The 17,790-nt window shown below is 46.9% G+C and overlaps 1 protein-coding gene across 3 annotated transcripts in view; it reads left to right on the top strand.

Moving 5' to 3' along the window:
• LOC142761675 (uncharacterized) overlaps positions 1-17,790 on the top strand; it is a 175,949-nt gene that overhangs the window by 123,781 nt on the left and 34,378 nt on the right. For all 3 annotated transcript variants that reach the window (XM_075889724.1, XM_075889725.1, XM_075889726.1), the window contains 2 exons: positions 3,391-3,862; positions 12,894-13,132. In XM_075889724.1, the coding sequence (XP_075745839.1) occupies positions 3,391-3,862; positions 12,894-13,132 (711 nt within the window). The remainder of the gene's footprint in view (positions 1-3,390; positions 3,863-12,893; positions 13,133-17,790) is intronic.

Genomic DNA, 17,790 nt, shown 5'->3' with positions numbered 1-17,790 from the left:
CGCCATATTCTGGAGGTTATGGACAGCCATTTTTTTTGTACAAGAATATCATTGCCGCATTCCACGAACGTTGACGTAAGATCGAATTTCAACAAGGTAATGAAATCACCAGCGGACACTCCCGGCTCCGAAGGAAACTTGACTAACCCAAATTCGTCAATGCTGCTTTCAACAAGTTTAAGCAATTATGGATGGGGGAGGGTATAGTATAGCTCAGTTACTTCAACTGAGAAAGGTGTTAGCCCTTCATTTGCATAAGTATCCATGAAGCCTAAAACACTATCGGAACTCTTCGTCTTGAACTTCGAGAAGACTAAGTTTGTCCAACAGAAAATCACTGAGTTCCATATGCCAAATGCCTATTTGCAAGACTGACACAGAAAGAGTATCAGTTTTGTGTGCTTTGGCATTAAGCAATATATGCAAGCTATTCTTCTTACTCCTTCAAATACCTAAAAGCTCGTACACCATTCATGTTTTTGCACATCTGATTTGCCCTTGCTTTTACTTCGTCAATGACACGTCTTTTTTTTTTTTACGTTGAACACCCAAGAAATGGCGTCATTAGCTTGTTTTACAAGAACGCAAAAAAAAAAAAACAGGAAGCCTTCTATTTTATCTCCCTGCAAAGCGTATTATCTTCCCGGTATGACAAAACACGCTTTACAAGAATACGTGAAGAAACAGAATTACAACGGAATAAGGATTAGTGGTTTTGTCTACTTATTCTTCTTTAGAAAAAGTTATGACGCCATTTATGGGGTGTTCAATGTTCATAAGGGCAGTAAGTTCTATGGAGCAGACGACCTATTGTTCGCGACATATCAATGATTGTATACATTGAATGTAGCGCACTCCGCAATATTTTCACTTGCCATTTTTATGCCACCGTACAGCTCACATGAAACCTTGCTTTCTTTGTCCATTCCTCTTTGTCATTGGTTTGTCGGTAGTTAAAAATAAGAGTACTGGAGGCTCCCAGTCAGAACAGTCAGTTATATCGAATTCTGCGAGAGAAAAAAAAGATAATGAAATGGTAGAACAAAGTATCTGTGGGAAGTAACGCAGCATACTTTTCCTCTTGCATACTATGGACCTCAAAGCGAATACAACAAAAAAAAAAAAAACATAATAATGCGCCGCGTAGTCACTGCCGAAACATTTCCTGTATATCCGAGACACTAAGTTTCAGGATGCGGGTTTGTTTCCCGGCCACTGTGGTTGCATTTCTGTGGGAACGAAATGCAGAGACTACCAGTGGGCCTCGATTTGGCTGTACTATAAATGATTCCAGAATAGCAAAGTTAGCCACTGTGCCGTGACTTATAATCATAAACGTGTTTTTAGCACGTCAAACGGCAGCAGTTATTACTACTTTTACTTCCTGCGTGAGGCGTGTAGTGCTGTTTGGATCCTTAGAGGCATCGCAGGTTTCTGCTTCTACTGTGGTTGCCTGAATCACCTCAGAGAGTGGCTCATGCTTGAATAAGTGACCATGTCGTATGACGTCATCATCTTACGTCGCCTAAATAGATTATGAGGTCATGATGGCATCACCACGCGAGATCGATTCTTTGCATCACCTTGTGCTGATGCTAACGTTAACAGCGGTATTTTTTTCGTAATCGATGAGGCATCTACAGATTTCGCTTTAATATTAACGTTGATGGTGGTGTTATATGCTTTCGACCATTTGGTGTTCCTAAATGTTCGCCTAAATCTAAGCACATGCCTCCATCGAAAATGTTCCTGTCGAGGTCTTCGGCTGGTCCATCTCTTTCACCAACTACGAAGAGTGCTTCGATTAAACCATACGCTCCTTATGAAGGCCAGTCTTCGGAGTTTTGAGCTCACGAGTTTGCAGCGGATGCCTGCAATCTGCGTGTGTCGTGCCTTCAGGAAAAGACAGCCTGAGAAAGTTTAATAGTCAAGGTAAACTTGGGGTGAAGTTCATTTGAAGAGCACGAACATTGCTTCATGAATGAAGAATTCGATTGATAGCTTTTGCACTATCTACTCGAAACCACGCTACATGGCCGGATTTGATTGACTTGATACGTTATGTTGTGTGGCCATTCGACATGACAATAGAACTTGAGAAGGACGAAGAAGATGATAATTACTCAGGTGTATGCTTTGACAATTTTGCTTAACGGTCCATGGCCAAATGCACGTGTGGTACCATCAGAGAACTGCTGATTAAGAACTTTATATTCAAGACGTACATGATCTCGCCTTCATTGTTTTACACAGCCTACTTAGAACTTGGAGCTCCAATTGCTGCGGAGTACACTAACGGACCAAGCTTCGCTTATTGCTGCTCAAGAACGGTGTACTTTAGTGTGAATAGGGATTGTTTCTGGTTGATCTTCATGACGTTTTGTGCATTCTGTCGTCCTTATCAATTCAATGAGCATGAAGATGGACGTTGCTACGTTCTTAAATCATCAGCGGTCTTTCTCATAACCAGCGTTGTCAGGCCACCACCGTTTTTGCTCGTGAGGTCATTCAAAGACGGTGCGCGTCGGTCGTTAACACGTGTCACCAATCATTGACGCTTTATATTTACATCAATTCAATTCCATTGTGATTTACTACGACATTCTAAAAGGGGTGTTTAAGGGCGATATGTTTGACTTTTTCACTGCTTATATGGTTCCAAGGGGGAAGAAGGAATTGGCAGTAAAGTAATTTAAGCGTCATCTGTTTGTTTTGTTATTGAATAAACTCAGCCACCAACCATTCGTTTAGGACCTGTAATCATTCGAGTGAGGTAAGAAGCTCGACAGCGTGCTGCATGAACCCTGGATAATCGTATCGTTTAGTTAGAGTCCGATGTCAATAAAGTAGCAGCACTGTAGTTTGCAACTCTGCCTTCTTAAAAAGGCAACATTTTTTCCTGGCATGATGACAAGTCAACCCTCAGGAAGTGTGTAGACGCTTACAACAAATGCTAATTTATTTTTTATTGATTGCAATTGAATGTATAGAACGGGCTGACATTCGCCGTCACCGTACGTTAAAGAACCCCAGGTGGTCTAAATTTCCGGAGCCCTCCACTACGGCGTCTCTCATAATCATATAGTGGTTTTGGGACGTTAAACCCCACATATCAATCAAATCATTCGCCGTCACCGTAATGTTTTTCGTAAGAGATCTAGCCATTGTGCCTGCAATCTTAACTTGACAGACGAACCTTCCTTGTAGCGCAGGAACACAGGTAGAAAAGTATTTTGATTGGCGTTTGTCCCCACCTATACAGTTCTGAAGTTCTCTTTAACTTGAGACTGAAGTTCTGCCGCAAGTCCTCCGATCTACATAGAGTTTGTCACCACCTATCGCTTTCCTCAGGTGCGTGTATAGTGACACCGCCAACACTCTTTGTCGCAGGGCCTACTTAGAAGGCGGACGTCCGCTGACTCTTCGAGAGGCGGCGACTCGGGCGTGGTTCAGCCACCACCGCTGACGTCTCTCCAGGGTGAGTCGCCGCCCCCTGGTGCCCGGAGACCCGGAAGGCGACCAAACCCGAGACCTGAGAATGCCGTGGCGCCCAGTGCCGGCGACGCCAACCAAGAAGACAGGTCTGCTGGTGCCGCGAGGTTGGGTCCCAGGCGACCCTCTGCCGACGAGCGAGGCGATGATGCGTCGACTCCCACGGCGACGACGCCCCCGCTTCGCAATGGTCCGCGTAGACGGTCCCGCTGGAAGGCATCCGCTTCTCAAGAGGACGTGGACGCCGGCGTTGCCGAAAGTGGAAGCAACGCGGACTATCAGCTCAGCTCGGATGAGGAGACGTCGAAAAGTTGCACGGACCAGCTGACACCTTCGCCTCTGCCGCCGCCTGCCCAGTCCTCTCATTTAGGTAAGATATCGTGATGCTTAGAAAGGAATCAAAGTTGCGCTGCAGTACCTGGCAGAGTCTATTATCATATGTCATGTGGTCACAGCGGTTGTGTCACTGTAGCGAAATCTGATTGACAGTACTAAACGAAAGCATTCCAGCTGTACTCTCTCAGATCTTCATATAAGTATATGATGGTACGCATCTGTTCACCCCACTGGAGCATAGTACAGACACGCAGCACCTATTGGTAAGTGGGACCACTTCCACGACTAGATGACAGCCAATACTCTACACTGGTCTCATAGCACACATCTAAAGCACAAATATAGAAAAGGAATTATGCCTTAACGTCAGAATTATGCCACAAAAAATGTCACACAAATTGACAGGGATTCCGTTTGCTGAGAGGCAGCCGTGCATAAACCAAAACAAGTAACAGCGAGAAAATAAGCTAAACAGTTTTTTTTTCTTTAAAACGTAGTGTTATGGGCGCAAAAGGGACAAACTAAGGGAATGACGCTTAACCTATCAAGAGTGCGGTATTTGTTTCGCTCATACAAATTATTCCGTGTGATCAATTTCCAGCTGAAGGCAAACAAAGTGTGCTAAACAAAACAACATAAAACTCGGAAATAAGCATAACAGTATCGCAATAGCTTGAGGAGCATACAAAACATGCCATATACCAAGTACACGACTTTATATTTTAAATTATATGCACATGATACGCTTCTTATTCGGATGAATCATTGGAAATTGTATTTATGCATGCTGCTTGGCTTTGGTACGCATGGCGAAATGAAAAAGAGTCAATTTTCAGGATGAACAATAAGAGAAAAAGAAATTCTGCCAGTTCTTCCTGCTGAATACAGATAGGTTGCTCTATAGAGCTACCTGTCTGTCTACAGAAAACCAGTTTTTCGTGCAGCAAGCCACGAAGCACGTTCTTCAGTTTGCGTTAGCATCTACGGCTTCTGATATATGAACTGGTTAATACACGATTATAGTTTTTTTGAGGTGCGTTGTGGGAAACATGCGGGCAAGTGTGACTGTGTTTTCACTTTAAAGAAGTCGTCGGTGGACTTGTGGTTGCTGTATTTGAAGGCTTGAAGCGTTGGAATACAGAAAAAAAAGAAATGATAAAAGACGTGGGTACTGCAACGAACGCGTAACATCTAGCGTACTTTTGTGTAACAGTTAACAAAAGAGTTTGATTGAAGTGTTTATAGGTGAGTTAATGTAAAAGAAGAAAAACAAAATTTCCCCGGCCTACCAGTGTCCAATTAAATCCAGGCTAAAGACCCTATAGCGCAGCTTAGGAAAGCAGAATCACGTCTGGTTGATCTCGTGTAGTTTTTCCCTTCGTGATTATCCGTCAATCTCGGTTTAACTAACGTATGGTTGATTGTCTGTATATTTTGATAATGGTCCAATGAGAACAATGGGAGCAGAAAGAAGGATTGGAAAATTTACCAACTGAAAGAACCAGGAAGCTAGTGAAAACGCTTGGGGAATCAATAAGATGATGTATTGCTTCTCGTCAGAATAAGTGAAGGGCAAGGGAACGTGAGGGTACTCATTCGCGCTGCCATTATACCTTCTTGTTTAGATCAGATGGTACAATAACCACCCCGTGTAGGTGGTGGTCTCGCGTTTGAATCCCGGTACAGTATGAATGTTCTTGCGAAGCAGGAACCTTCAATTCAAAAAAAATATTAGTCTTTCTTGTGCGTACACCTCTGTGCTACCAAGAGGTGTCGAAAGCAACCTTTCCCATTCAGGAACATTACCGCTCCTTGCAGACTTCTGCGGAACTAATAGTTTGAGAGGAAAGCATTACAGTCAGCATAACGAAAGTACGACGTGTCTGTCGTGGAATTACCACCCACGTTTTCTTGCGCAGTATACGCCTGCGATGCCGTTCCAACAGAGCTGTGGCTGCGCCTGTCAAGCCGTGCAACCTGCCATCTTTTAAGGCGAAAGTCTTTAATGGCTCATACTCGTGGTGTCCGTCCGTTTGCCTGTGCCCTGAAAAGGAGCCAGTTGTCGCTTCTCCCCGTCACACTCTCTCAGCAGTCACTGAGGGCACAGTGGCGCAATGCAACAGTGTCGCTGCCACAGCAGTGACCTCACCCCTTGCACTGGCACAGTGGTGGCGTCCGACCGTCCGTCCGTCCCTGCCTCCTTGCACTTTCTCAGCATTCGTGTGATGGCACAGCGGCGCGCTCGGCAACGCATCTTCGTCAGACGTCTCGTTGCAGCAGTCCAGAGTCGGATGGCTTCCAAGCGGCCAGGTGATGATTCGACCGCCAGCTGTTCGGAGAGGCGCCCCAAGAATGTGGAGTCCCGTGATAGAAAACGCCAGAAGAAGAATGGACAAATGCGCATGCTGCAAGGTAACGTGTCTCACCGGGCACGAAGGCCAGGGAAGTGAAACGGAAGCGACACGGCGCGTGGCTTTCGCCGAACGCACTTTGGAATTTACGAAGTCTCCTTCAATATTTTTTGAGGACATATCGGCTACTTCCGGTACAAACCCAGCCAATGAAGTTGTGCCTGTCTTTGAACTTGATCTTCAACCAACGTTAATTTCTTTATCACACGAGCGTCGTCATAACAACGGACCTGCACAGAGTGGGTTTGTCCTCACACGCGCAACCCAGTCAGTCGGTTCGCGAGAGCCACCAGCCGGCAAGTGCGAGCGCTTAGAGATTTCGAATTCTGTCCCGTTAAATGTGGATACTGTGCCGTTGCTTGCCGCGAGAACGTGCAAGGTTTCTGCGGGAGAGTTTGGTTTAACCGCATTCGACCATGGCATTTCTTTAGGGGCCAAGATTCTTAAGGCCTGGACTGATCATCCCATCGTAATCGTATGTAGCCACCTCTCGTTAGTTCTTGAACCGGACTTAGAGGGTGGTACGTGCACATATAACGACATCCATATACGCAGAAAAATGCAAATAGTACGATACTGGAGGACGTCACTTGTAGTATGATAAATAATAAAAATCACAGCATATCCATAGAGTGAATCATGATCATAGGGGCGAAGCTTCCGTCAGTCAGTTTGTGCTTCCATCATTTCGTTCGTTCTTGCTTCCGTCCATGCGTGCGTCCGTCCATCCTTTTGTGCATCCACCCGTGCACCCATATGTGCGTCCGTTCGTCCGTCCCTGCGTTCGTCCATGCGTCCGTCCGTGCGTTCGTCTATGTGTCCGTTCATGCGCTCAACCGTGCGTCCATTCCATTCGTGCATTCGTCCATCCGTCCGCCCATCCGCCCGTCCGTCCGTTCGTTCGTCCATTCATGCGTTCGCCCCTACGTTCAACCATGCGTCCGTTCGTTCGGGCATCGTCTCTGCGTTCGTCCATCCGTCCGTCCGTGCGTCAGACAGACAGACAGACAGACAGACAGACAGACAGACAGACAGACAGACAGACGACGCACGGACGCGGCCAGCGGATGATTCATGGTTTCCCGATGAAACCCTCCGCAGCTTTGCCCTACTCATCATTCACTCCGTGGATATGCCATGATTTTTTTACGTGGGCTTGATTGTTCTACAGCTGCAGCCCTGAGTATTTTAAGAAGCGCTACTGAAGGCCACGGTGGCATTTGCGAAACGTCCTATCTGAATTAACTGCAGACGTCACGTACGGGGTGGGCGTCAGTTTTGTCGTTTTTTTTTAGATGCGGCGTTTTTATATACTTCAGCAGCCACCACCAACGTGACTGTTTTTCTAGTTTTGAACTTTAAGGTTCACATGCAGTAGTTCAAGCGTAGTTGGGTGCTCTTGAAATGCGTTAGTTCCCTTTCGCATCTGCATTGCTACTACGCCAGAATGCCGTGCCCTTTTTCAGTTACGTGGAATATTTTCGAAACTTCGTGGAAAGCGAAGCGCGCGTATTGTTTGCCGAATGCTAAGCGTTAAGTAGACTTCGAAAGCACTGAAGTGGTGCTATTTATGTCGCAGTAAGGGTCAACACCCTCTCTCTGATAATGACGTCATTCGAAGGCTACCACATGCTGAGCAGGAATTAATGCCTCTAACTATGTCTGACTCGGTAAGGTCGTGATCGGTCTCCTTTTGACGTCTTAACTTGTGGAATCGGAAAACAAGAATGCACGTGCCGCGTCGCTTACACGTACGTTTCCCGTCATGTCGTTCTTTTCCTTTTTCTCGCGTCTTTGTAGCGTTCGAAGAGAAGCTAGGCCAAAGACAAAGCCACTATATCGCCACCTTAGTGGTGGTGCTGAGACTGTTTGTGCTGTGTATTTATGTAGGAAGCGCGCGGCGCTTGTCCTGGAAGCGGGGACACTCCGGAGGACTTTGAATATCTATCTTGACGTGTCTGAGGTCGGTAGGTGACATGTATTGCGTTGCTTTATTTAGTTTCTTGTTGGCTACGACTGTGCGAAAGGTGTCTGGGCTTTTCTTTCGTGTAATTGTACAAGTTGTATCTGACATGATATGTATTTACTATATCTGTAAATTTGCTAAAATTCCATGCGCAACAGCGAATTCTTTTCAAGGCTATCTGCTAGAACAGCTTTATGAGTGATTTTTGTTGTATCTGAGTTGGTCGTATCTGAGTTGGTTATATCGAGTTTCGACTCTCATTTTTATACCGAAAGGGGGGTGACATAAGTATAGTGCGTAGTCTGCCGGTGCCTTCCGGTGGTTTCACTGAAATTGGGAGCGTGATATTGTCTTTAAACGTTGTACACTGAACGTCCGGGATGGCATCAGTGACCACTCATGTGTACCATGACCTGGGAAAAATAAGAGGACTGTTTGTTTGGGTGCAGCTATCTCTATCCTAGCTACATAAGCGGCTATTCATGGCACTCTGCAATGCCGGTTATTTATTGAAGAATGTGTCTTCATCAGGGTTCTCCTTAAGGTGAGTGACGGTGAAAATTCCGGCATCTGCTCCGCTTCACCGGCAGTTGCTGAGGATCAACGCCTACCAGATTCGATAGATAGCCCAGCACTCCGATTGACACCTTTGAAAAGTGTACCATAGGAACCAATAAATAGCAACTTTGCTCGCGCAAAGCAAGCGCGCCTTGCCTACCGCCACCTAGTCATGTAAAAAGGAATCTTAACAAGTGGCACGGTGGTTTCAAAGATTTGCCAGCTCCAGTGCCAGTGTCATAGCTTCTGTTATCTAAGTGCGCCATAGATGCCGCAACTGAAACGTGGATTTGCATTGAAAACAGGAAGACCAATAACTTCAAATAATGAAATTTCACATCCTTTCCCTTAATCTTAAGCTTGGATTTACACCCTTCGAAATTTATGGGAAAATTTTTTTTCCTAATGTGCTTGAGACTGCTGCCACGGAACTCTGGTGATTGCGATCAATTAATGATTTTGTTTGGAATACTGTTAAAGAAGTGTATGCGTGCGTCCGTTTCTGCGGCATGTGTGACATCAAATTACTCCTCTTGCGGATGAGATCTTGTGCATTGAGGGCCGGGATACCCTGCGTAGACAATTGCTTTTGGAAGGCAATCGCGCAAGCGCTGAGGAAGCGAGTGCGTTTAATGTGCCCCGTATACCTTTCCTGTGGCACCGCTTTCCCAGTTGTGGAGTTTCAGCAATTGAATGGACATTGGTAGGTGTTGTTTTGTGCTAATCAGTCTTGGGTTATATTACTATTCTCAATTCCGTCAAAGGAGAGGGCAGAAATGAGGCCACTCGCCCCGCCGCGGTTGTCTAGTGGCTAAGGTACTCGGCTGCTGACCCGCAGGTCACGGGTTCGAATCCCGGCTGCGGCGGCTGCATTTACAATGGAGGTGGAAATGTTGTAGGCCCGTGTACTCATATTTGGGTGCACGTTAAAGAACCCCAGGAGGTCGGAATTTCCGGAGCCCTTCACTACGGCGTCTCTCATAATCAAATGGTGGTTTTTGGACGTTAAACCCCACGTATCAATCAGAAATGAGGCCACTACAAACGTCGCTTATAATCGTAGTCCTGCTTATACGGCTAGCTCTAACGGGTTCTTCAGTTACGTGCATGCTATTGTCTGTCGGGCCCTGGTGCGTTCATTTTTTTTTTTACAGACATGCATAGTCGGAGCAAGCAGATCTGTCATACTGAAATCTGAGCGTTTTGGACTCGGTTCGCTAAAAGTGTTTCCGTTTGTTCGCAAGTGTTCCTCCTAGAAAGAATCAAGTGCATGATGAGAAGAAGAATAAGACACCAATACTCGTAAATCAAGTTTTTTCGCTTTAATGTTCGTGAGGAAAACAACACCTTATGAAACAGCTTGAGACTTTTTACGCTGTTTAATAACACGGAATGTGACAATGTGAGCCAGTCCCTCCAATTTCAGATACGGCTATCAAATATCTCACAATGTAAGTGATGCTCTGTCCTCACGAGATTATTAAAAACATTATGTATATTCGCTAACTCTAGGGTTGGATTCGTACATCGTCTGAGAATAAAAGGAAGATGGCTTTTTCGTTCGAGTATAGTCTTATAGGCCGATGCATAAGAGACCCCGCGATTTTTTGTTCAGCCAGCATAGATGCATCGGAAGCGGTGCATCTGGTGCCACAGTGTACTCACATTCACGTGCAATCTTTCGGTTTTGACAGTTCATCACCGCTATACTATACGTAGCTCATACGCAAGCTTCGGCATACAGCATCGGCTTTCACACACTGAGGCTATATAAACAAAAGCGCAGCCACAATGAACGGTAACTAGAGGTAGGAGTGTCGCGTTGATACTCGTCTTCCGGGACAGTCGACGCTGGCGACTCGGGTTGAAATGAGCGCACGCACCGGTGGCACGACTTGACGAAGCCGTCGTCGTCACCTAAGTAGCCTGGGAACCCCGAGGCCGAATGCGCGCCTCTGTCGATCTCGTGGAAGGAGTACCGTTTCAAAGCCGGACGCGTGGAATACGACGGATTTGGTTATCGAATCGTACCCACCGTCTCGTCGCCGACAAAGACCGGATGACCGTGTTTTGTGGCAGTGCGCGTATGGTAGTGTGAATGTTCCCACCTGACGGAGGATCAGTCTTGCCTCATGCGTCAGTCTGGTTTTACACATCACCGGCGCCGGTTCACCCTGCACCGTTTAATATTGACTCTTCGAGTTCCATCTGGCAAAGCGGGTGAAGCCTCTGGATGTACTGTGGAATCTTGCCTGGTTGACAAGCGTGGTTTGGTAAAGTGAATTTTCATACTCGCGTATATCATATTGAACCGCGTATATCACATTTAGCGTTACTTGATCATTTAATAGCTTCCATCTGACAGTTAGGCGTGATGTGCTGCATGTGGTGTGACATTGGTATGCTGTACCATGCAAGTGGCAACCGCTGTGGCCAGGTGTTGGAAAATGGGACAGCAGCGAAAACGCCTTTCACAAAAGGGGTTTTTGTCTGATCGCTCGTGGTTTCGATATCGGGGTTTCGATATTTTTGCGGCCTATCCCGAAGTAAACACTGGATGCTCTTTCTTTTTAAACTGCGTGTCGCTGTCGGGACTATTTCAGCCCTGGTACGGAGGTTGGAAAAAATGCGTGTGGTACACGATCGACAAGAAAAATGACGGACTTTCAAACTTACGAGTGCGAAAAGAGCCAGTAATATCTAGTGTAAGCAAAATCGTATTGCTTTGTCTGAGTGGTGGTGAACGCCGTGATAACTCGGTATATTCCTGCGATTTCAAATAACAGACAAAATACACGAAGAAGAAGGCTCTAGACTGGTCTGCTGCTGTCCCCCCCCCCCCCCAATCATCGCCTTGCGCCCTCTGTCTGGACTTTGCGCCAATATGGACGCCAAAAATCCCCCCCCCCCCAAAAAAAAAGCGATGGACCGTTCTGTTTTGGACAGATGGACCGTTCTGTTCGAGGAGCATACGATGATCTGTTAAGGAAAGGCCGTAAAAATTGACCTAAATTTCTGTCCCGTGTAACGAGACAGAAGTTTAGCCTTCAGTTGTGTAGACTTCACCAAACAGTATCACGAAACTGATATTATTAGGCATGTTGAAAATGTTATGTCGTGCTGTTATGTATTCTGTAATTCGACCACTGACCACTGACTCAACAGTCCAAACTGCCTCCTCAGCCTATGTATTTCTTTTTTTTTATTTGCCTCACTATACTTACTGTTATCGTATAACGACCCAAAGTAGAGGGTCGTTCACATGCGAGTTGAGCACATCAAAAGTATTCAACCTGGGGAAAGTAAGAAAACTAGAGCCTCTATTCTAATGCACTAGTGATTTGACCTTTATATGACGTTTAATCGGTGTGTCTATAAACGCTGTAATAGTTTTTGGAATTGTGGCCTGAACATCAGATTTTATGATGTCTTGAATACTATTGTGTTGGGTTCATTTTAGATGTGAACGACCTCGCACGTCTAGTGCATTTTGACGCGAAGTGGGGTTGATAGGGCACTAACAAACACGGACAGAAGACGCAGAGCGCTCTTCCTTCCACCATTGTCCGTGTTTGAGCCCTTGAACTTGACCCCGTTGACCACTTTTGTGCCTCGAGATAAACACACATCCACTGTAGCCTATAAGTCCCTTATGGTACGTCTAGTAAGTTGTGCAGAAGATGAGTAGTAAAGGAGTGTAAATTTAAGGGGGTTCTTTTCTATGTTAGACACAAAATAAGTGAAAACTGAGACAGTAATGCCGAGAAATGTATAGGGGATGTTATTAGGAGTAGTTGTATTTGTGAAGAAAGATAAGTGGACGAAAAGGTAACAAGTCGCCGGCAGGAGCTGGACTTTTGACCTTCTAATAGCGCGTCCGATGTTCTCGGACGCTTTATTGGAAGGTCGCAGGTTTGGTTCCTTTAGAAGTTCTCTCTAGGTTAGCGCAAGGTAATTTTTTTCGCCCACTTAGTTTTTCTTCGCGTTACTTTTCTTGGTATCGTTGTTTGTTGCTTCTCATTAATGCGGTGCCAAGCAAAAGAAGTGCGATCGAGATGTCGTAAGCCGCACCCGTACCCTGATTATTGTGGGCAACCCGTGAATTCGAGCTTCGTCTCTCGGCTGACCAGGCGGCAAAAAGCAGCAGCGCAAGAACTCGGAAGACAACCATCGGCGGGGCAGCAGCAGCGGGGAGCAGCATGGAGACGAGTCGCGCTACAAGCGGCTCGCCCAGGAGCTGCCGGGCTTCAACTGGCTAGAGCAGAAGATTATGGGCCACGGTGGCGGCAACTTCGCCGACGCGTCACCGCCCATATCTAAGCTCGTGACCCGGGAGGCGCCTGCGGTGATCGCTGCCCCTGCATCTGAGGTAAGGCGAGTGACGCGCAAAGCGTGTACACCCTACACTAGCGTTCACGACTGTACCGTGAATAGTGCTTCGCTGAATAGTGAACTAACGAGCCAAACAATGTAGACTAGGGGCCCTTGACCTACCGGGATAATGTGGCCAGAGAAGCTTGACATGCACGCGGCTCACTTACAATAGCATTAATTGGAACTGACAGAGAAGAAAACCGCCCCGCCGCGGTGGTCTAGTGGCTAAGGTACTCGGCTGCTGACCCGCAGGTCGCGGGTTCAAATCCCGGCTGTGGCGGCTGCATTTCCGATGGAGGCGGAAATGTTGTAGGCCCGTGTGCTCAGATTTGGGTGCACGTTAAAGAACCCCAGGTGGTCGAAATTTCCGGAGCCCTCCACTGCGGCATCTCTCATAATCATATGGTGGTTTTAGGACGTTGAACCCTACAAATTAATCAATCAATTATTTCGGATTGCTGACACAACTTAAATAAATGAACCAGCCTTTCCTCAAACGTGCACCAAACAACAGTTCGGCTGTTTGCATTCCATCACCTATTCGTTGTACTACAAGAACGCAGAAAAAGAGAACAAAAAATGACGAAAACCAAGTGACACGGCAGCCATAAAGGCAAGGCGTTTGAACTGAAAGCACCCAAATTTTCGTTGCGATCAAAATAGGATCAGCAGGAAGGCCGAAAATCAGCTAGCAGACGACAAACGAGCGCTGCGATGACCTGATGCGCGTGAAGTGAAGCTAGCCCGCTTGCGCATGCGCTCAGATGCTGTGACGTGTCGTCTAAAGGCGCTAGTAGTACTGAAAGCCACGCGCTCCTGTGGTCACTCTCAAAAGGATTGCTACTGTACTGCAGCTATCAGGCGTTCTTCGACAGGGTTGAGAGTGGACAGGTGAGGTGGCTTGAGATGTTATCGATACCCGTGCGTAGTACTCATCGTAGTAACTTGTGACGTGCTGCCGTCTTTACAGGAGGAGGGGGGATGATTCTTTAGGGAAAGAAATGGTTCTAAATCTGCACGTTACACCGCAAATGTCGTCGAAAGACGATAGTCTTGCGGCTGGAGAGAGTTTACAAAACGTTTATTTATTGTTCTGCGCAAGAAAATTGGTGAATGGTATTCTGCAGGCACTGCGTTAGTGCTTCGAGCGTGTAGCGGAGGCGAACGAGCGCATCGAGGCATGTTAGACACAAGTGCCATCTGGCAGTTATCTTCGAAAACGAAGGCGTGCAGCTCGCGGAGAAAGATGCGCACCAGTCTCGGAAGTGATAAGGTGTAGAACGCAAAGCGACGGGCAGGTGCGAACACCGTGCGTCGTAGCAAAGCGTTGGGAACATTTTTTTGAGCATCGTGTTGCACTGTCAGCGCAGCGTGATTAAACGCTACATTCCTTAGTTACTTGCGTGTGCCTCTTCTAGTATAAAGGCAGACACACAAAACATCGAAGCGTTGTTGTGGCGCCTCCGATATGCGCAAGAATTGCTTCTTAAGTGACAATCGCACAACTATGAACGCTAAACCTTGAACAATATTGGTGGGCGCTGCGGATGGGGTAGGCCGTTTGGTGCCGTTTGAGGTATCGTTAGGGCCGACAAACAGAAAAATGTACAGACAGACAGAAAGAAAGAAAGACAGACAGACAGACCAAAATTTTTCCGTCAATGGTCCCCAAGAAAGACTATCGTCTTAAAAAAACGGAAAGGTAACCAAGTGGCGTCTGGAGTGCACGATAACTGTCTCTCATGTGAGGACACCTCAAAGCGACGAGAGTGAAGTGGACAGTGGTGAGGAGGCGACTGTGAGGGCCACCTAAAACCGATGCGTTGTAGGGAGCCTACGCGACCGCTCAAACGATGGATGGATGGATTTATCTGGCTGTGCCCTTTAGATCGGGTGGTGGCCCACGCCACCTAGCCATAACTTTAATTACTATCAATGTATGTTTAACGATTGTATTTCACTCGCGCCTCGATTGTAGCCACCAATCAGTTAGCCTCCTCCTGGTTATTTCTACCCGTTAAAATCTATTTTGCCTTCACTGTCCCTAAGCAACAATGCTTTGAAAAATTGGGCGCCATTTTTTCATTATAGGGTGGAGCCCTTTACAGAACATCACGAAATGTTCAGCTGCTTCCTGCTCCTCTCCACACGCACTACATACCGTTTCTGTGCGTTCGTATTTTGCTCGGCACGTCTTGGTCCATAATACTCCCGTTCTAGCCTTGAATAGCAGAGAACTGCCCTGAGAATTATCGTAGATCTTTTCCCTTGTCATTCCCTGCTTAAACGTTCGGTAGGTCTCCAGTGATGGTTTCGTAAGCATTCCCATCTTCCACATGTCCCTTAGGGGGCGGCCTAGGGTGGCGGCGTGCCATCTAGTGAGCATTGTTCGAATCACAGGAGAGGTGACCGAAGTGGTGACCTTGAGCGGCGGCCAAAGAAGTGTAGACTGGCGGGCACTGGTGTACATGCCGGCAGCCGCCGGTCATCGGTGTGTCCGTCCATCCATACGTCCGTCCGTACGTCTATTCGTGCGGCCGTCCCCCTGTCTGTCCATCCGTCCGTTCGGCCGTGCGTCCGCCTCCTATGTCTCTCTGTCGTTCGGTCAGTCTGTCAGTTCATCTGTATGTCCATCCCTCCGTCCGTATATCTAGTGAACACTTCAAGTACCACCATATCACTTCTTTTTCATCATGTATTCATCATATTCAAGCACCGCCGCCCAGCGGACATTCTAAGAACCACTCTTTCGGGTATATGCCACCGGTGGTTACGCACTACAACGAGGGACGCACAAGCCACGTCATAAGGAGCTTCGCCGTGGCAGCATATTCACGGGGTATTTCTAGCTCCCATAAACGCACTGTTGGCATATTTTTGGCGTACAAAACTTCTTGACATAGTCGGTATTACCTACTTGCGGTTTGATGCTGACTTGTTTGTTACTGTTACAAAGAAACAATCCTTATGCTGCCGCTTTGGCAGCATAAGGATTGGCAGCATATCCACGGGGTGAATGATGGAGAGTGGGGCGAAGCATCCGTCCGTCCATTCGTTCTTGATTCCATCCATCCATGCGTCCGTCTGTGTGACCGTCTGTGCGTCCATCCGTCCGTCCGTGCGTGCGTATTTTCGTGCGTCCGCATGTTCATTCGTGCGTCCATCCCTGCGTTCGTCAATGCATCCGCCCCTGCGTCTGTCCATGCGTGCATCCGTCCGTGCAGCCATCCGTGCGTCCGTCCATGCATCTGTCTGTGTGTCCGTTCGTCCATCTAGTCAACATTCCAAGTACCACCATCTCGCATCTTTTCATCATATATTCCGCATATAGAAACACCGCCATTCAGCGGACATTCAAAGGACTGAACGAGAGGTGGCACACGCACACTTTCTTACTGCTTGCGCTTCGTGTCTACTTCCCACCTTTAACCACCTCGAGTTCATGGTATATACAAGCTCACTGTATTCATGGCACTGCGGCCCAACGCTCGCTAAACCTTTCTAAAACTAAGGAGGTTACGCCTAGCGAGTCTAACATAGCAACCCTTTCTTGTCAGATAGTGCTCAATGTACATGCCAATGGCTGCTAATGGCTGTTAATGGGGAATGAGAGACAGGAGAATTCGGCTTTTAGTGAACGCGCACGCTCCGAATTTTTTATTGTTCAACAACCACTACCGTTTCGGGGGCTATAAAGATAATTTAATCCCTTACGACGACATCACAAAATATTATTACTTGGGGCGTAGGCCTTTCCCACTGCCACACGCAAAATTGAACATGGCTCAGGCAGTCACGCTACGTTTACTGTAAACCGGAACTTACCCCACTCCGTATTTTCTACATAAAATTCTCCCTGACAGTGAAATTCAAGGCAAGTGGGACGCGTGCGATGGCATCATTGGGATCAAACACATGCTGGCGGGCTGTCCCGCGACTCTCGCCGACTCCGAAAAACAATGGCTTTACTGGCAGATGATGATGCGAAGCCCGTTTTATCAAGACCAACTACGGGCAGTCCAGAAGGTCCACGATGACGCTACAAGGCTCGGCCTGACGGTACCGACGCGGACGCGGCCCACCTTGGTCTGAAAAGACTGGGCTTCACGACACAAATAAAGTTTTGTGAATGAATGAACAACGCACAGGAGAAATCCCCCCCCCCCGGCACCACCTTGCAGGTCAAAGTGTAAGACATGTTACGCACTACTACGAGGGACGAATATACCCTCGTCATTCTTTCACGTCCCGTAATACCTATTCGGTATATGCAAAGCTAGCAAAATGGCCACGAGCACATCTTAAGTGTGGCAGTCATGTGCTTACATGTCATGATTTTCATGTTAGGGTCTGTCGCTTGTGTTCGCCATGCAATCATGCCATACCATACCAGTTTTTCAACTTGCTATGTGAACAAAACCACCGCAAGAGCTACAGGACCTTGAAATGTAAACCATGACATTCATGACATACATGTCATGATTTTCACGTTATAACAAGTCAAATGTGTTCTTCTTACAGTCATGTCATGCCATACCAAGTTTGGTATTGATACCATTATCGAAACGGCCAGGAGAGCTATAAGTCGTAGGCGGCCAGATAGATAGATAGATAGATAGATAGATAGATAGATAGATAGATAGATAGATAGAT

The sequence above is a fragment of the Rhipicephalus microplus genome, chromosome 3 (assembly GCF_043290135.1).
Source record: "Rhipicephalus microplus isolate Deutch F79 chromosome 3, USDA_Rmic, whole genome shotgun sequence".
NCBI lineage: Eukaryota > Metazoa > Arthropoda > Arachnida > Ixodida > Ixodidae > Rhipicephalus > Rhipicephalus microplus.
This window is presented reverse-complemented; position numbering and strand designations above follow the sequence as displayed.